The sequence below is a fragment of the Mus musculus genome, chromosome 9 (genome assembly GCF_000001635.26).
Source record: "Mus musculus strain C57BL/6J chromosome 9, GRCm38.p6 C57BL/6J".
NCBI classification, from domain to species: Eukaryota; Metazoa; Chordata; class Mammalia; order Rodentia; family Muridae; genus Mus; species Mus musculus.
The window spans coordinates 66,104,782-66,125,300 of record NC_000075.6 but is presented as its reverse complement, the minus strand read 5'-3'; the positions used below and the strand labels follow the sequence as shown (position 1 = coordinate 66,125,300).

The 20,519-nt window shown below is 42.9% G+C and overlaps 1 protein-coding gene across 1 annotated transcript in view; it reads left to right on the top strand.

Moving 5' to 3' along the window:
• The first annotated feature begins 414 nt into the window (after positions 1-414).
• Positions 415-20,519, top strand: part of Snx1 (sorting nexin 1) — a 36,760-nt gene continuing 16,655 nt past the window's right edge. Inside the window, exons 1-4 of the mRNA NM_019727.2 lie at positions 415-694; positions 15,673-15,784; positions 19,653-19,780; positions 20,365-20,428. Of these exons, the coding sequence (NP_062701.2) occupies positions 536-694; positions 15,673-15,784; positions 19,653-19,780; positions 20,365-20,428 (463 nt within the window). The 5' untranslated portion in view covers positions 415-535. The remainder of the gene's footprint in view (positions 695-15,672; positions 15,785-19,652; positions 19,781-20,364; positions 20,429-20,519) is intronic.

The following is a 20,519-nucleotide window of genomic DNA, read 5'->3' as shown; positions in this document are numbered from 1 at the left end:
CTGTGAGCCAGGAGCTTTTGTGTTTGTATTTGAAACGCACAGTAAGGTGCCAAGCTCACAGTGAATGCTCTGTATATGTTAAATGAATTAATGTCCAAAAACTAAGTGGCAAAACTTCCTGCAGTCGTTTCAGCCCTCAATCAAAAATATTTATTGAATCTCTCAGAGAACACTGTGCTTGGCATGAGCAGGTGGCATGCAGAGGTTTTCAAACATTGTTAGTCACAGACTTTATTCAAACAGAACCTTAGAAGCGTGACAGATAGAGCCATGCAGGGCACAAAGACCCGGAGGAACTCCTCAGCCTCTAGCTCCTCCTCTGCCTACTTGGCCCGCCCCAGTGCAGCCTTGCGGTTCAGTGCTTGGATTGGCTGAGCAGCAGCCCAGGCCCCGCCCTAGGTCCCTCCCCCAGGTTCCGCCCCGATGGTCCCTCTGGGTCCATAACGGCCCTCGCGCACCTCACACGGCTGGAGCGCTTTGCTCGCGGCACTGTCTATAAAGTTGTTGTTGCTGCTTCCGCCACGGGTGGAGGAAGATGGCGTCAGGAGGTGGTGGCTGTAGCGCTTCGGAGCGACTCCCTCCGCCCTTCCCTGGCATGGATCCGGAGTCGGAAGGGGCTGCCGGGGGGTCAGAACCCGAGGCTGGGGACAGCGACACCGAGGGGGAGGATATTTTCACTGGCGCCGCGGCAGCCGTGAGTTCCCATCCTTGGGGCAGCAGACAGAAAAGAGCCCCCCAAAAGAGAACCCTTATTAAGGGTTCGAGGGCTTTGAAGATAGTGGGCCTGGTGGGAAATCTTCGCTCGGTGTCAGCAATCAGGACTCCAGGGCCCTGAGTAGGAAACGAGCCCTAGAGCCTGGCTGCCCAAGCCCGGGCGGGAAGAGACGAGGGGTGTGGTGGCTTCACCACGGATCCTTAATAGCCAAGAGCAACCTAGGCCGTCCCCTGGCCCAGAGGTGTGGTTACCCCAAGGATTCAGCGGGCATTTCTGCTGGTTGTGTCCTGGGCAGACTGACTTTAAACATGACAAATTAGAAAATGAGGTGCAGACCATCAGTTCCCTTGTTTTATTGCACCGAAAGTGGAAACGTGATCTAGGAAGGACCATGACCCGCCCACTGATCCTCCTGTTATACCCAGCACTTCCTGGTCATTACCAAAAGCCCATTCTGGATACTAGTTTATGGAAGTTAGGTTGTGACTCCTTTGATCTCTCCAGGAATCAGGGCAAATGCTGGTTGAGAGAAATAGATTACACGGATCAGAAAGCTTTTGTTTCTGTTAAAAGGATGCATTAAAGTGCTTGGAAACAGATCTGTAAATGTGAAGGGAAAAACTGTCTCCCATAATAAATATCTAGGTTTCAAATGAGAGCTAGCTGCTGGCAAAACAACCAAAACCTCCTTGTCTTTCCGTGTGGAATGTCATGGGTTAACAGCACCAGGAGAGATGTTTTGGGCTGTTTTATGAGAACACTGACTCATACCACTCGGTACAGTTAGTTCCAGCTTAGAAACGTCTTCAGTACCGAGTCTATGCAGTTATCTTCCTTTCTTGGTTATTGTTTCTCTTCAGAGTAGCTAATCAGTATCAGACTGAGTTAAATAACTTTAAATTCTGTATATAGCATGTGTCTGAAAACTTGGAGGTGCCCCTTACATTAGAAAAAATTTAGATTTTGGAGGGTTTTTTGTTTTTGTTTTTTTTAACATGGCCGTAGTTAAAATTTTACTATGTTGAGAAATTGAAGGCTATAATCATAAAGTGGTTGCTGGTGCTAATGACAGCAGATTGTCTAATGATGTCTGCTACTCTGAGAAAGAGTAACTTGCCGATAATGGAGTCTTTATTTCTGTTTAAGTATCTTTATATAGTTACTCTCATAAATCATGGAGAACAGCTACTGTTAGTAACTTCTGAGATGATGGGTGAAATACCTGAAAATTGAAACTGGCAGGGAGGAGCTGTTGTCCAGAGTTCTTAGTAAAAAGCACGAGACTGTGGTTTTACTGACCTCATCCAGTTAGTGATGGAGGCTTGATACTTCTTAAGACTGTAAAAATCTCTTGTCTTCTTCCCAAAAAATGAGGGAAGGATAGTCAGAATTACTTTGCTCTACCACAGAAAGCAGGTGCTGAGGTCAAACCCAGCTTGTTGCAAATGCTAGTTATACATTCTACCACTGAACTATGTCCTCAGTAGCTAGATATCTTTAGATTTGACCCAGAATACTACTCTTCAAGAAACCAAGGCTTCACTAAGCGATTTTATTAAGCAACCATTAGTTATAAATTATATTTTTAACAGATGCTTTAGTTATGAGACAAAGAATTTAGACTTCTACACAGTTAAAATGAAAGAAAAACACTGAAAAATTAAGAAATTAAGTTGGGCCTATTGGCTCAAACCTATAATCTCAGCTACTCTGGACCTGAGGCAGGGGCTCTGTTGAAAGTTCAGGTTCAGCCTGGGTACACCGAAGATTACAGAGTAGGTTGTAAAGTCTGATGCTAATCTAGGCAGTCTGCTTGCTTATTTTAACTTTGGTTTTTGTTTTGTTATCATTTGAGATAGGTTCTCACATAGCCAAAGTGTTGAACTCCCAATCAATCCTCCTGCCTACACCTCCGAATGGTAGGATGAGCATGTCCCACCAAGCTCAGTTTTGCTAGCTTATTCTTGGACAAAGTATTCTGTTAGCTAAATTTCCTGACAGAAAGAAAAGTTTCTTGGTGTGGTAAATCCCAACATCTGAAAGACTGAGGCAGAAGGATCAAGACACCACACTGGACTTCATGGGACGTTGTCTTAGGAAACGAAATCAGTGGGGATTCGGAGATCTTGATGAATGGGCAGAGTAAGAGAGATATGGTAGAATCACACACACACACACACACACACACACACACACACTCACACACTCACTCCTGTCAACAGAGAGGTGCTGTGTTTACTACTGGTTTTATGAAGGTTAAGTTAGGATGTGAAATACTTGGAACAGTTGTTTCTACACAATAAAAAAACTAAACTATTTTAGAGAGCTTGGGCTGTTTTTGTTGATAAGGGTTTCAGCAGTCAAAACTACAAAACTGAGCCGGGCATGGTGGCGCACGCCTTTAATCCCAGCACTAGGGAGGCAGAGGCAGGCGGATTTCTGAGTTCGAGGCCAGCCTGATCTACAAAGTGAGCTCCAGGACTGCCAAGGCTATACAGAGAAACCCTGTTTAGAAAAAACAAAAAACAAAAAAACAAAACAAGCAAACAAAAAAAAACCTACAAAACTGAATGAGTTAGAAAACAAAGCTAATTAATAAGATTGACTTGATCAGCTAAAAGTCATCAACTGATGGCTTCAGTGGCTTCCTATTGTTTTAAGTTGGTGTGTGATTGTGTGTGTGTGTGAGAGAGAGAGGGAGAGAGAGAGAAAAAGAGAAAGAAAGAAAGAAAGAAAGAAAGAAAAAAAAAGAAAGAAAGAAAGAAAGAGAAGAGAAGGGCTTGAGACCAGGCATCTGAAGCATTTTATTCTACTGTTGTACCATTGGGCTACATCCCAGCCTAACCTAACCTTTCTATTGTGATTTGTTAACATTTTAGAAACAAAGAAATAGGCATTACAGTATTAGGAAGCTGGGGCATGTAGCATTTAGAACTAATTCATGGTATGCATGTAATGTTCTGGACAGCTGCTGCTGTTAATCATCCCATCTGCTCTTTTCTACAGCCAAGAAGCCATGTCACTACAGTAATAAAAATGGGATTTGTAATAAAAAGATAGGCCCATGAGGAACATCTCAAAATATACATGCCATTCAGTAGAGTAGGAGACCCTGAAATCAAAAGAATTCTAAAACAAATCAGAAATCATTAATGAAAAGCCTGAATCCAAATCTTTGACATAGACTTGAATCCTGATATTTAGTTGAAGCTTTCTTCTAGAATAGGGTTGATCTCTCAGTAAAACAAGGCACTGGATTAGAGCCATTGGCATTTTAAATTCCCAATGTTATGTTCAGAAGATGGAAAAGTGCATGCAGGTTTTTACGCCACACATGACTGCACTGGTCTGCTTACTGTAAGGAAAGGGCTCACAACAGAAGCTGGCCCCTTTGTCCTCCAGTCTTATCTGCTCATCGGTTCAGCAGCCTGCCAGAACCACAGGAGATTTCTCTTTCAAATAAAAAGGGAGAAACTATGGTAGCTTTTCTTATGCTGAAAGGAAGGGAAAAAATATAGAGAAATGAAGTCATTGGCTTAGATTTTGGCCAAACGTCAAATATCAGTGTCTTTATTTGGTTTTATGTCAAGCCAATTAGGACTTTTTTTCTCATTACTCTCTTGTGAACTAAACCCTATTGACTAGAGAAAGGTCTGGGAAAATAGCATGTGATAAAGAAGGAAAGGCAAGAGACTAGAAAAGTCATGCTGAACAATTTGTCTTTGATTAGTCTAATATTACTTACAGAGCCATGTGCAAATGCTGAATGCCTGTAGTCCCAGCCCTTGGGAGGCTGAGGCAAAAGGTCACAAGTTCAAGGCCAGGCTGTTATATTGCAGACCCTGTCTTAAAACAAAAACAACAAAAGACTTATTTATATATGCCTTCGGATATTTAAAATTAACAAGAGAGTATAATATAATGTTATAAATGTAAATGTTTAAAAGTCTTAGATAGTAGACCAGCAAGGTAAAGGTGCTTGCTGATGACCCTGACCACCTGAGTTTGAGTCTAGGCACCCAAGAGAGAACTTAATCCTGAAAGTTACCCTCTGATTTCCTCCACATATGTGCTACAGTGCACACACACACACTAGTGTAATTTAAATTTTGCAGACAGGGTGGGTTTCAAGATGGGGTTTCTCTGTATAGCCCTGGCTGTCCTGGAATTCACTTTGTAGACCAGGCTGGCCTCAAACTCAGAAATCCGCCTACCTCTGCCTCCCAAGTTCTGGGTTTAAAGGCGTGCGCCTCCACTGCCTGTATGTAGGCTCATCTTATCAGGCTGATCCTTCTGCCTCAGCCTCCTCAATAACTGTGACTACAGTCATGTGTTACTGTGACAGTTTCTATGAGTAACAGTTTTTATGAACTCACTGTTACTTTATTCCTGAGACAAGGCCCCATGTGGCCCAGTCTGACCTCTTGGTCTACAGCTGAGGATGGTCTTGAACTCCTGATCCTTCTGCCCCTACCTCGGATTGTGACCGTTGTATATACCTCATACAAGTGTAATCCTAGCAGTTTGGTTTGGTTTTTGTTTTGTTTTGTTTTGTTTTTGAGATAGGATCTATGAAGTTCAGGGAACCCTAGGATCTATGAAGGTCAGGGCATCCTCAGTCACACATCTTCCTGCTGTAACCTGAGTGCTGAGATTACAGGCATGGAACAGATACTGTCAGTATGTGTCTTTTTGTGCAGGCTTATTTTGCTAAGCATAATATCCTCAAGGTTCATCCTTGTGGTGAATATCAGTACTTTCTTTCGGATGAATAATATCCCATCCTGTATCTTATCTTTTTATCCATTCATATGCCATTAGACACTGGGATTACATTTTGGCTATTATGAAATGTGCTTTTGAACAAGAGTGTGCAAACATACCGTTCCTCTTTGGCTTCTTTTAGATCTATTCCTAGTAGTGAGATTGCTGCATCATATGGTGACACTATTTTTAATCTTTTTTTGAAGAACCTCTATATTTATATCATTTTACAATCCCAGCTCAGCTCTTTTTCAACCTTGAGTGCATATGGAATAAATTCTTTCAATCTGGACAGAATTTGGAAATTTTATTTTACAAAAACAAACAAACAAACAAAAAAGAAAAGAAAAAAAACATGAGTTTCCCTGTCAGTGTTTTAATTCTGTATTCTGTAAAGCATGCACATGGGTATTCCCCATGTTTAGCCTGTCTTCAGTAAATTTGTGAGTATATATGTGTAAGTTCATGTGGGATGGATGGGCTTGTGTGTATGCGTGTGTGTGTGTGTGTGTGTGTGTGTGTGTGTGTGTGTGTGTATGCATACCTGTGTGTCCAGAGGTCTAGTTATGCATTGTTCCTCAGGAGTCATGCATCTTGTGTTTTGAAACAGTTTCTCCCTGGGCCCTGGGACTTGCTGATTAGACTAGACTGATTTAGCCAGTAGCCCTGCCTTCCCAGCACTGGGAACGCTAGTGTGCCACCATGCCCAGCTTTTTAGATGGGAACTGGGGCTGAAACTCGGGTCCTTATGCTTACACGGTCGGCATCTTACTGGTTCACTATCTCCTTAGCCCCTTTCGTAAATTTCTTTTTTTCTTTAAAGGAAGTTATTTATTTTCCAGGTGTATATATGTTTTGGAGGGTACACGTATGTGTGTAGTGGGAGGTTCACTTCATTCCTGGTTTTTATGTGGCTGCTGGGGATTGAACTCAGGTCCTCATGTTTGAGTGGTAGGCACTTTACCAGCTGAGCTATCTCTCCAGCCCTCCAGTAAATTTCTTGACACAAACCCTACTTTGGCCTTTTTAAAAAATGTTGGTGATGATGGGGGGTGGGGTGGCATGGGGGCAGTTGTCAGAGGACAACTTTCAAGTCAATTTACTTCTAGCATGTGATTCAGGGGATCAGACTTGGGTCTGTCAGCTTTGTGTGGCTAGTGCCCTCATTTGCTGAACCATACCTCCAACCCTCATCTTTAGTTTAGCAGGATTTCTGATTCTGAATCCTTTTATTTTTTAAGATAAGATCCTTGCCTTGCCACTTGCTCCACAGACCAGGCTGGCTTCTAACTCACAGAGATTGCATGTCTGGCATCCTAGGGCTGGGATTGAAGGCGAGCACCGCCACACCCTGCAATGAGGATTCCTGGATAGGTGCATTGTTTTGTTTAGTTAATAGTTTAACCACCTAGAACTCACTATAGTAAATAGTTAAGGTAAGTTTCTCTGTAAAGCTGGGTGCAGTAGTACTCTAAGGGTGGAGATAGAAGGAGGGGACGCTCAAGGCCAGCAGGGCTATGCAGGACTCTGTTTCCTAAGGCAAAAGAAGGGTTTCTGGTCTGCCTTGGCTTCTTGTGGGAACACATTGTGCTTCAAAACATGTGGTTAAACCTGGTTTGAAGTTCAGGCGTTGGTGGCTGGGCGTGGCCCTTAGTTCTCGCACTAAGAAGGCAGAAGCAGAAGGGTCTCTTAAATTAAAAGCCAGTCTGCTCTAGGGCAGTGCTTCTCAGTCTTGCCAAGCTTCAGTCTGTTTAACAGAGTTCCTCCTGTGGCGGTGATCCCCAACCATAAAATTATTCATTGCTACTTCACAACTGTAATTTTGCTACTGTGATGAATCATAAATATCTGACATGCAGGATATCTGATATGTGACCCCCGAGAAAGGGCCATTCAAAACCCAAAGGGGTCACAACTCATAGGTTGAGAACTAATGGTCTACAGAGTGACCAGGAAAGCTAGGGCTACTTAAAGAAACCCTGTCTCAAATAATAATAATAATAAATGTTAAGGTTCAGAAGTTGAAATTCCACATTCTGATAAAACTTTAGTTGATGGCAGCAATGTGCAATACTATCAAACCTTCATCTTAGTGATCAGCACAAATAATGAACAGTCATGTTTTTCTGAAGTATAAAGACTTCATAGGTTGCTGAGCATGGCTTGCACTTTTAATCCCAGCACTCAGGCGGCAGAGGCAGGTGGGGTCTGTGTGAGTTCGAGGACAGCCTGTTCTACAGAGTGAGTTCTAGGAGAGCAAGGGCTGTTCCACAAAGAAACCCAGTCTTTAAAAAAAAGTAGATTAGATAGATAGATAGTTAGATAAACGGACAGATGGACGGACAGACAGACAGAATTATCTTATATATGTCATTAGATGGTTCTGCACTTTACCTGATTTTCAGCATTATAGAGGAAGTAGTTAGAAAGTACTTGTGGGGAAAGAGAGAAGACTTTTCCAGATGACTAATAACTCAACCTAAATTTTATTTAGAATTGGCCTGTGGAGCATGTGAGCAATAACAAAGGCTGAGGCCAGACTTGTAGTCTCTGAGGGGGCTTCAGCCTTTCTGTGTCCTCAGCGTCGGGTCAGCTCCCATGACTTGGCTGTTGTTGGCAGTTGGTAAGGCTGGGAGCAGAGCAGAGGAAAAAGAACACTGATTCTCCTCCCTGGGTCCTAAGAGCTTCTCAGCACTGTAAAGTCACTTTTGGCATGAATAAATCATGGGTAGCTGCTGCAGAGAGTAGCCACAAGTGCCTCATCCCCGGAAGAGAGCTCAGCTGTTGCTCAACTGTTTCTGGCTCAGGCTTGGTTTAGTCAGATGGAGCCGGGGCTCCTTCTCTCACTCCAAGACAGGTCTGATCTGGGTTTGCTTTTTCGTGGAGAAGCTAATCCACCCTTTAGTGTCTGATCCTCCTGTCGTCGTCGTCCTGACCCAGTGGTGATTGGTTTGAAGTGAGGAAAAGGAATTACAGCCAGAGTGGAGCTGAATGTTTGCAGCTCTGTGTTAGCTGACCACAGCAGCCTTTGTACTCTGAGATCTCCAGTGGCCCTGTTCGTGATCTTCCTTAACTAGCAAAATGGCCAACTTCAGGCTCCTCTCTCCACCCTTCCAGAAGGCCTTTTCCTTTGTTCTTCTCCTCTCTACTTCAGAAGTCCTTCTCCTTTGTGTGTGTGTTTTGGGCTCATCGTGTAGACCCATTCTCAAAACAAAATACTTGAACATATAAAATACATAGCTCACAAAGGAAACCATTTATATTAATAACATGTACTACTTTGTGTTTTGAAACAGGCTTTCACTATACAGCTCAAGGTGGTCTTGAATTTAGGACAGTCCTCCTCCCTCAGCCTCTCAAATACTGAGCTGGTAAGCACGAAACACCATACCTAGCTTAGCATATTCGTTTTGATTATTTAAATAATAAAATCTAGAAATCTAGTTAATTACCATAATTTTTAAATAAAGACAAGCACAAATGATACTTCAGGATCTATAGCAATTACATCATACAAAAATACCTACTGTTAGCTGGGCAGTGGTGGCACATGCCTTTAATCCCAGCACTTGAGAGGCAGAGGCAGGTGGATTTCTGAGTTCCAGGACAGCCAGGGCTACAGAGAAACCCTGTTTTGAAAAACAAAAAACCAAAAACCTACTATTGGATTGGGGGTGGGGGTGGGGATGGGGGTGGGGGTGGGGGTGGGGGTGGGAGGCTCACTGGTGAAGTGCTTGCCCAATATAGGTAAGATTCTGAATTCTATTCCTTGTACTTCAAAACAAAACAAAAAACATTTAGTGTGTTTTAGTTATTGTTTCAACTACTGTTGTTGTAATTATGCCTTTCTTTTTTTTTAAATCTTTATTTATTATTATATGTTAGTACACGGTAGCTGTCTTTAGACACACCAGAAGAGAGCATCAGATCGCATTATGGATGGTTATAATCCACCATGTGGTTGCTGGGATTTGAACTCAGGACCTTCAGAAGAGCAGTCGGTGCTCTTAACCACTGAGCCAGTTCTCCAGCCCCAATTATGCCTTTCTTTATGAGCAAAGAAAATGGTACATTTTGGCCAGAGATTAGGGAAAATAAAATTGTGACTTTATTCCTATCCAAGTTCATATATATTCGCCCTTAGAATTCTGTGGCTCGGGCTGGTGAAATGGCTCAGCGGTTAAGAGCACCGACTGCTCTTCCAAATATATATATATAAAAAGAATTCTGTGGCTCGTGAGGCCCAATTCTGTGGGGAATAGCGGCTGCTAAAGCTGTGAGAGAAACATTTATATTAACTGTCTAGTTATTTACCCAGTTTGTAGATGCACCAAAATGCCAGCGGACACAAAGTGTTCATTTTCCCAAGCACAGGTGTCAGCCACTGTTGAACATGATTCTGGGGGAGGAGTCATCTACAGATATTTGCCCCTAACACCTTCAGAAAGGAAGGCAGCCCCACTGGCATCTTGATTTTTGCCTGGTGCTCTCTATATGGACTCTGATAGGGATAAAGAATGACAAGTTTGCACTGTTAAACTGTTGAATGTGTGGTAGTTTGTTGTTACTAGCAATAATACACTGATACAACCTCATTTACTTTTCCATAGTAAAGTTGGCAAGGGGAGCAGCATTTTGTGGTAAGGACGACTCCACTGGCTGTTATGTGGGTGTGGCCCTGGCATTGGCGTATTCCTGGCTGTTCTTGCCATGTTAGAGCAGAGTGAAGGCATAGTTCCTTAGTTCCTTAAGCCTTACTCAATTATGTTCATTTTATCTTTAAAAAAAAATAAGTACTCTAGCTCCATGGGCAGTGTTACCTTAGCAGTGAATTGGGTTGGGTCTATAAGTACAATGGTGGTTGGTTTTTTATGCAGTAACCTAAATTTATCATATTTATTTATGTGTGTGTGCATGCGAGTACATGCGCGCACACATGCATATGCATTTCCACTGCCCACATGTGGAGGTCAGGGGACAGCTGTCAGGAGTCAAACCTCTCTCTCCACCGTGTAAATTTCAGGGATTGAACTCATGTCCTCAGGCTTAGTGGTAGACACCTTTATCTGCTGAGCCATCTTTCTAGCCCAGGTTGGGAGTTTTTGACACAGGCTTTTAAGGTCTCTTAAATGTAATTCATAGGTCCTATGCAGAGCAAAGAGAAGTTAAGCAACAAGAGGAAGAATCACAACTGATAACCTCATAGGAAGTTGCCCGGAATCCCAGTAGTGGTTTTCAGTCCAGACTGGCCACATCAGCTCTGAGGTGCCCACACCCACTCTCTAAGCCAAGGGAAGCAGGCTCGTGGCCTGTGCCTGAGAGTCTGAGGCTGATACGTGTTAAGAAATACCCATTTGCTCTAAACCAAAGTGCCCTCTTCTGCAAGATCTTAGTTCCTCTCTAAGATTAGCATTGGCCCATTTCCCTGCTCTTATTGTAAGAAGCAGGAGCTTCTAGACAGGTTTATCAGTGAAACCCCCTGCTAGCAGCCAAAAGGAGTAAGCAGGTATTGGATATCCTAGCTAGGAACTCTATCTGCTAACAAAAGAGAACATTGCTCTCTTAGAAAAGGGGCAAAGGGAGATGGCAGGATAGATGGTTTCCTCGGCTTAATTTACTACAACTACTATTCTCACCCATCACCCAGAGACGCTTCCTCTTCTGAAGGGTTGGGCAGCTGTAACTCATTGTCAAGGAGCTGGAATCTTTTGTAAGGAGCTGGAATCTTTTTGAAACAGGGTTTTTCCAAGTAGTTGAGTCTGGACTTGAACTTGCTGTCCTCCTGCCTTAGCCCTCTGAGTGCTGGGGTTACAGCAGCAGCAGCAGCTCTCAGCCTGTAAGTCACCACCCCTTTGGGAATCAGACAGTCCTTTCACAGGGGTTACATATCAGGTGTTTACATTACAATTCAAAACAGAAACATTACAGTTATGAAGTAACAACAGTAGAAAATAGTTTATGGTTGGGGATCACCACAATATGAGGAACTGTATTAAAGGGTCGAAGTATTAGAAGGTTAGGAACCACTGGATTACAGAGATGTATACCATGCCTGCTTACTAAAATCTTTTTTTTTTTTTTTTTTTTTTTTTTCCGAGACAGGGTTTCTCTGTATAGCCCTGGCTGTCCTGGAGCTCACTTTGTAGACCAGGCTGGCCTCGAACTCAGAAATCCACCTGCCTCTGCCTCCCAAGTGCTGGGATTAAAGGCGTGCGCCACCACGCCCGGCTACTAAAATCTTAAAAGGATGATTTATAAATATAAAGCATTAGTATTGTGCTATTCAGTGTAATATGTGTCTCTCCCTTCATCCTAGAATTTTACCTATCCAAAACTAGCTTTCTTAAAACAAAGGTTTTAAAAAAAAAAGATTTATTTATTTATTTTATGTATATGAGTACACTGTAGCTGTACTGATGGTTGTGAGCTATCATCTGGTTGCTGGGAATTAAATTTAGGACTCTGCTCAGTCCAATCAACCTTTTTTTTATTATTATAAATAAGTGCACTGTAACTGTCTTCAAACACATCAGAAGAAGGTGTCAGATCTCATTATGGATAGTTGCTGGGATTTGAACTCAGAACCTTTGGAAGAGCAGTCAGTGCTCCTAACCGCTAAGCCATCTCTCCAGCCCAAATCAAAGTTTTACACAAATTAAAAGTTAGCATTTGGAGGTTGGTGAGAGAGCCCACAGATTAAGAGCAGATATTGCTCTTGCAGAGGACTTGAATTTGATTCCTGGAATCCTTGTGGGCAGTCCCAGCTCCAGGGAATCTGATGCCTCCCTCTGGCCTCCACAGAAACTACACTCACAAGCACATACCAACGCATACACATACACACACACACACACACACACACACACACACACACAAGTAAAAATAAAAAAGATGTTAAAGTGTTTGAATTAGCTCCTAACTTTAGATATGACATACGGGAACTGTTGCCATGCCTGGGCAGGGTCTGTTTTGAAGGCAAGCGATAGTAGACCTCTCTCACCTTGTTCCCTCCACCACACCAGCACGCTGTGGAGACCATGCAAATGTATGGCCTCTTTTCTTTTCTTTTCTTTTCTTTTCTTTTCTTTTCTTTTCTTTTCTTTTCTTTTCTTTTCTTTCCTTCCTTCCTTCCTTCCTTCCTTCCTTCCTTCCTTCCTTCTTTTTGTTGTTGTTGTTGTTGTTTTTGTTTTTCGAGACAGAGTTTCTCTGTGTAGCCCTGGCTATCCTGGAACTCACTTTGTAGACCAGGCTGGCCTCGAACTCAGAGATCCACCTGCCTCTGCCTCCTAAATGCTGGGATTAAAGGCATGCGCCACCATGCCCGGCTGCCTCCTTCTTTTCTTAAAAGTGGTTCTGGCCCAGTTTGGTGGCATGCACATTTAACCTTAAAACTTGGGAGATAGTAGCCGGTGCTGTGAGTTTGAGGACAGCCTGGGCTACTTAGTAAGACCCAAAGGTTTGTGTTTTTCTTTATTCTTTTCTTTCTTTTTTTTTAGTGACTTTGTTCAATTTGTTCATTTTTTTCATTCTTGGTTGTAAGTTAAACTTGAGAGCATTGGTATGCCAGGAAGATGACCTGTGCAGTAGGCTCTCCTCATGTGTGTGTGTCTGTGTGTGTGTGTGTGTGTGTGTGTGTGTGTGTGTGTGTGGGAGAGAGAGAGAGAGAGAGAGGGAGACAGGGAGACAGAGAGGAAGAGAGGGAGAAATTGACTAGACTGGCTGGCTGGCCAGTAAGCTCCCAGGATCCTCCTGTCTCTGCCTGATCCTCACTGTCCTTAGCCTTTTAAGTGTGTGTTGAGAATCTGAAGTTGAGCCCTCAGGCCTGTGTGATCAGCACTTTGCCCACTGAACCATCTCCCCAGCCCTGAAAAAGATTTGTTTATAAATGTAATATAAATGTACTTATAAACATACTGACTGTTACAAGAGCTACAAACATTAGAGTAGTAGTATAGCACTGGACTTTGTTCAGTTGTCCTGAGTTCAGCCATGAGTGCGAGCCCCAGGGAATTTGTGAGAGCATTTCTCTAGTCTCGAGGGTACTTGTTATTTAGTTCACTAACAGCGCAGATCTTGTTTCAATCACAGTTCCCACCAAGCTTTGGTCCGGGCCAGCCATGCTGGGCAGAGGGAGAGGGGCAGGGAACAGATCTCTGGTTGTCTCTAAGTAGCTTTTTCATCTGGATCCATGGCTTGATTAGTAGAGCGATGACAAACTGCCGTTCTAATGCTGCTTCATAGAACAGTCTTAATTTCAAGCCTTCCAAGATCAGGTGGTAGATCAGAAGTGGAGAGTGGGTTTATTCATCTACATAGCACAGTAATAGAATCTGTTTTTGTTTTTGTTTTGTTTTTCGAGACAGGGTTTCTCTGTATATATAGCCCTGGCTGTCCTGAAACTCACTTTGTAGACCAGGCTGGCCTGGAACTCAGAAATCCGCCTGCCTCTGCCTCTCAAGTGCTGGGATAAGAGTGTGTGTGTGTGTGTGTGTGTGTGTATATGTGTTGCCAGATCAGGCTGGCCTTGAACTCAGGGATCCATCCACCTGCCTCTGCCTTTCAAGTGCTGGGATTCAAGGTGTGTGCCACAATGCCCAGCCCGATGCCTTTTTACTTCAAGTGCTGACAGGGCATATTCTAGTGACATCACATTGGAGTTCAGAAGTCAAGCTCTAATCCCAGGCTTCCTTTGCCGTGTTGGCTAAACTATTAACTGAAGCTTAGACATCCTAACTCATCTGATAGACACAGGGAGACACTTTCTGTCTAGTGCTGCTTATAAGTACAGTTGTTTTCAATCTGCAACTTACATGGACAAAAATTTTAACCACCCTCTACGGTAGGCTGGAGAATAAGTCCAGTCACGCTTGGTCTAATAGGCACATAGTGAAAAAGCAGTCAGCCCTCGGCCTTTATTAAAAGCTCAGCTTAGAGTCACAAAAAAGAGTAGGGCAGCTCCCCAGGCCGGTACCAGAGTGAACAAAGCAGAATTGTGCCGCATGCATCTACAGAAAGCCAGTTTATGCTGCTGCAGGGCTTTGAAGTCAGACCCCAAGGCGAGGGCAGTTAAAAGACCTGATGTAAGGAACTTTTTCTAAAACATTCCCTTAACAAATCTGAGGGTGTTTGTTCCTTGAACAGGCCTTTTAGGACCCAGAACAAAGTGAAATGACATCTTTTGGGATCTCTCTGAGTTTCTCATGCACACAGTTTCCTCACTATATTGAGCCTCCCTTTTCAAGGAAAGAAAATTTCAGCTGCATTTGGTTTGTATTAGCAAATCATGCCTTTCCTGGGCTGTTCTGTGCTAATGAAGTTCAGTGGTAGATGTCAGGCATTATACTAATCTGTCAGATACCGTGGCCCCTCCTGTAGCTGCTCCCAATTGTAAAGAACAATTATCAAAAGACAAAGAAACAGAATGAAAACAAAACTAGCACTTCCTGCCTCCAACCGCTGGCCTCCTTCCTACACAACCAAACAGACTTACAGACCTACCGACCTATGGACCTACTGACCAACCGACTGCTTCCTTCCCTCACTCTCAGTCGAGGCGAGCTCAGAAGCCACCTGAGCTCTTTTAACTTCTTTCCCACTGGCAGCAGCCCTCCTCAGAGGGAAAACTCGGGGAGCTCAAACTCAGTAGGCACCAGAACGAGGGGACTACAGGGAAACCAAAGCAATATGAAAGGCCCTGTTACAATTTCCTTTTTAAAAATCCTAAAGAATCTATTCCTCCCTGGGTGGTGGCGCACGCCTTTAATCCCAGCACTCGGGAGGCAGAGGCAGGCGGATTTCTGAGTTCCAGGCCAACCTGGTCTACAGAGTGAGATCCAGGACAGCCAGGACTACACAGAGAAACCCTGTCTCAAAAAACAAAACAACAAAAAAAAAAAAAAAGAAAAGAAAAAGAAATTATCTGTGTGTATCTGTACCTATGTTGGTTTAGTATTTCATATTCCAGCAAGATGTTGGTTATACAAATTGACCTGCAACATGTGAACTTAGCCCTGTGGTCACCAGAGCAGCAGCAGCATTCCTCATTCTAGCAATGATTTGCTGCTTGCTGAGCCAGCTAACTCCCTAGTCTTCTAAACACCTGTGGGAGCGAAGGGACACCATGGTCCCTTTCTAAGTAGGCTGAGCTTGTTTTTACCATTTCCATTTTGTTCAAAGTATCTTTTTGTTTTCAGACTAAGCCCCAGTCTCCAAAGAAAACCACATCCCTTTTTCCTATCAAAAATGGTTCCAAAGAGAATGGGATCCATGAGGACCAAGACCAAGAGCCACAGGATCTCTTTGCAGGCAAGTAGAGACTCGGGAATTTAGGCACCTTCTATTCATCTTTATTAAGTTATGAGTTATTAAATTAGAAACCACCATACATATGCATAATTTAGAAAGTCTAAGCCTGGCACAATAGAGTCTGTCTGTAATACCAGCATTTGGGAGGTAAAGACAGGAAGATGAGGAGTCTAAGGTCATCACCCTTGGCTACCTAGCAAGTACAAGGCTAGCACAGGCTAAATGAGTGAGACCTTGTCTCAAAAAACCACAAAAAAACCCTACAACAAAACCCCCTAATCAAACAGACAAAAATCTAAATTTTATAATATGAGTTAAAGTATTAAGTATTAGAATTGTGGTCAGGGGAATTACAGAAATACTCTATCACAGGAACTCACAAAAGTATAAGGTTATTGGCCATTGCAGTAGCTCTAGGCTTTTATTTGAAATGTGTAGTTTTTCTGTGTAACTTGGCCTAGAGCTCACAATCCTCCTGCATCAGCTTCTTGAATAGTTGGGATTGCAGGTACATCCTATCACTTTGGTCTTATTTAATTAATCTGAGATACTATTTTATTATGTACCCTTCGCTAATCTGGAATTTGCTGTGTGAACCAGGCTGGTCTCAGACCTGTGACGGTGTCTCTGCCTCCTAAGTGCTAGAATTTAGACATGGGCCCTCAGGCCCAATCCTTAGAACCATGAGGGATAGAGACAGAGAGACTAGAGGAGGTTCATATATATGAATCTTTTATGAATCTGAGCTTAGAAGAAAAATTGAAAGTTTATTTAGATCTTGATATTTTAAATTTGAATATAAAGAAAAAATGTCCAGGTGGTGTGAACATGAAAGAAACAAAAAAGAGGCTTGAAGAATATAAAGATTTAAAAGATTTTCTACTTCATTTGGTCTCTGAAACCTTAACAAGCACACTATGTATGCATTCTGGTAGTTAATGGTTTTTAGAGGGAGAGGAGTGGATAAAAGAAAAATGATAAAATACAAATAATGAATTGTCTTTACCGAGCACGTTGAGAAGAAGGCACACTTTCTGTGTTTGCGCCTTTGAAATGTATGTGATCTTTCCTTCCACGGCATGAAATCTTATTGCCACAGTAGCCCCTGTGATTGGCTTTCTCTATGAATGTGTAGGTCTTACAGATTTTCTCAGCACAGCCATTGTGGTTTATGTCATCTGCTGCCAGTGCCACAGGCAGACACTTGCTGCCTCACTACTAAGAAAGGAACAGAGGCTGCCAGTGGAAAGGAGTGTCTACTGTGAAACTTGAGTGCGTTCTTGGTGTTTCCAGTCAACTAATATTGAGTGGACAATTAAAGCACGGTCACTGTAGTGCTGATTGGTCTCTCTAGATCTCAAAAGCTTTTCAAACATATTCTTGTTAGGAACACAAAGACAAGAAGCCCATATTTTCATCCGTAGGCACACTTAAAGATTTGACATCTCATAGCAATTTCTATAGGAAATGCTCAGCTTTTCAAAAGGCTTTTACTAATCCTCTAGCAAACCATAGGTATTTTAGTTCTATTTTTCATTCTGAAGATTGAGTCTAGGACCCTTGGGCATGCCTGAGTAAGCACCCTGCCACAGAGCTACGTATTCTCCCTTTGGTTTGAGACAAGATTCTACTGTATAGCACAGGCTGGCCTCATGGTAGCTTTGGTTCGTAGTTTTGGTTTTGTTGTGGTTGTTGTTTTTGGTTTTTCTGCTTATTTGTTTTGGTTTTGGTGGGTTTGTTTGTTTGTTGAGACAGTGCCTTTGGTTCTCTTGAGATTTCTCTCTCTTCCTTTCTTTCTCTCTCTCTCTCTCTCTCTCTTTCTTCCCCCTCCCCTTTTCCTTCATTACTCCGTGGCCCAGGATAGCTTCAAAATCATGGCAGTCCTTCTGCCTCAGTTTCCCAAGTCTGAGGTAATAAGTATGAAGTATGGATTACACTATGCCCAGATGAGACAGGGTCCATTTATGTAGCCCAGGGTGATCTCAAACTCTCTATCATTCCTTTATCCAACTTTAACTTCTTAGGAATGTTTTTTCCATGGTGCAGGGGATTGATCCGAAGTCCTCACATACATCAGGCAAGTTTCCTTTGCTGTACTCTTCTCCTTCTCTCTGCCTTTCTACAATAAATGCCTTAAACCGCCCCCCCCCCCAAATCCCCAGCTGTCTCGCTTAGGAATTTTAGTGCTATGATGAAACACTCTATTGATATGAGGAAAGGATTTATTTTGATTACACTTCTGTACCACAGTCCACCATCATCCAGGAACCTGGATGCAGGAGCTGATGAAGAGGCCATAAACCGGTGTTGCTTTCTGGCTTGCTTCTTATGGCTTGCTCATCCCACTTTTCTTATAGAGCCCAGGATATCCCTATCTACAGTGGATTTGGCTCACATCAATCACTAATTAAGGAAATACCCTACAGGCCTGCCTTCACCCCAATCTTATGGAGGCATTTTTCAATCAGGCTCCCTCCTACTAGATGTCTGCACTTGTGTCAGGTTGACATAAAAAGTAGCCAGGACACTAGCATTATTATTATTATTATTATTATTATTATTATTATTATTATTATTATACAATGTTTTACTAAATTGCTCAGGTAGACCTTGAATTATCAATCCTCTTGCTGAGTAACTAGACTTTAGGTCTGTGCTCTGGGCCTGGCAGGAATGCTGCCAGGATTGCAAGTTCATCCCCTTACACCCAGTGTCACCCAAAGAACAGTTTTAATGAATAGTGCTTGTTTCTTTACTAGCTTGATCTGTTATGTTGGACCTGCATAAAGTGAATCTCCTATACAAACTGGAGCTGGCTCCTTGTTTCAGAGACCTCACAAACTAACATATCTGTGTGTTGCTTCCGGTTTTATGCCCTCTCAGCAGTGTCTTTTGCAGAAATGATTCACACTCAGTGGTCAGCACAGTAATGTAAAACTGTCTCTGGGTTCTGCTTGGGCCCCAGGGAAAATCTAGGAAGAAAAGGAAGCAGCTTTCCCTGTGATCCCCAAGACTAAACTGATACAGAACAGTCAGGCCAGAGCCCATTAGTGAGTATTTATATTTTTCTTTACTAAAAAGAAAAAACAGTGAACTGGTTAGGGTTAGACCTTCTAGCTCTACTGCTCCACATTTGAAGTACATTTGCATAAGAAATTTTAATATCTAAAAATGGTACAAAATGCTATTTTAGAAGTCATGTCTCTGGACACGCTCACCCTCATCTTCTCCTTAAAATTCGGGCCCAGTATTCTCTTCAAAACCAGAAGTGTTTCTGCGTCTGCTGCTCCCTCCCCCATTCTGGCGGCATTTACAAATGAGATCTTACTCGGTCAGGACATAGCTAAACTATCACTGTGTCTAGTTCCTAAACTGTCTACATAGTTGTGCTGTCATCAAGTGTACCAAACCCCACTTCCCCAAGTTTTGCTGTGCGTTTTCTGGTGGATATCTTTCCTGAGGCTGCCTCTGATGCATACTTGCCTGATCTGTCATGCCGTGTATAAAGCAGACAACCAGAGGAGCTCTCTTGTACAAACAAGAATAAATGAGCTTCCTGTAAGGTTTTGAGTGACCACTCCTGTGATGGTTTGCATATGCTTGGCCCAGGGAGTGGCACTATTTGGAGGTGTGGCCTTTTTGGAGTAGGTGTGTCACTGTGGGCTTGGGCTTTAAGACCCTCATCCTAGCTGTGATATGTTTATTTTTGCTAGATTCCTGGTTCTCTGGCCTAGGGTAGCCAAACAGTTGTGTCTGAAATGAAAGGGAGAGCTTGCTCTAGCAAACCTGTGCTGGAGCAGCCCTCCCTTCAGCGCCTTCTCCTTTGACTCATGTAAAAACAAGAGTTCTAAACTATCAACTGTTTTAGATGCCACAGTGGAACTATCCCTGGACAGCACACAGAATAACCAGAAGACAATGCCAGGCAAAACCCTTACTTCTCATCCTCCGCAAGAAGCCACAAATTCTCCGAAGCCACAGCCAAGCTATGAGGAGGTGAGAATATACACTGTTGGTCTTCTTGCTTTTGCATCTTTGGGACTTCTTGCTGCCAGTCTGCAGTTCTACTAGGTTAGAACCTCGAGAAAACATTTACAGCTCCTGAAGGACACATACGGTTAATGCCCAACCAGAATCCTAATGAGAACTCCTTGTTAGACAGCGTCTGTTCCGAGGACAGCATGAAGGCCTTCATTGGTCACTGAAGCTATTTACTTTGTGGAGCTCCCGTGTGCAGGAATGCAGCCTCTCCCTAGTCCCTGTTTAGTCCAAAGGAGGCCACGTCAACTAAAATTCTCTAATTACTCATTATTGTGAAAATAGGGGTGTCAGGAAATGAACATGAAATGACTGTGAACTGGTTCAAGACTTATACTTGTAGGCATTGGTTCACTGGTGTAAGAGAAGTGAGCACTGAGAAGAACATCTTGACTTTATTATATTCACAAGTATTGAATTTGTGATGTCTAGCCTTGTTTTGTTTTGTTTGATTTTTCAAGACAGGGTTTCTCTGTGTAGCCACTGCCTAGCTTGTGTCTAGCCTTCTTTATAGCATCTCTCCTGGGTTTTTCTTTTTAAAGCTGGAGGAAGAACAGGAGGATCAGTTTGATTTGACAGTTGGTATCACCGATCCTGAGAAGATCGGTAAGTATCTTTGGATTCTTTCGATGTTACCATGAACCCTGATCGGCTAGTTTGGGAGTGGCTCTCAACAGAGCTGAATCAGCAAATGTGA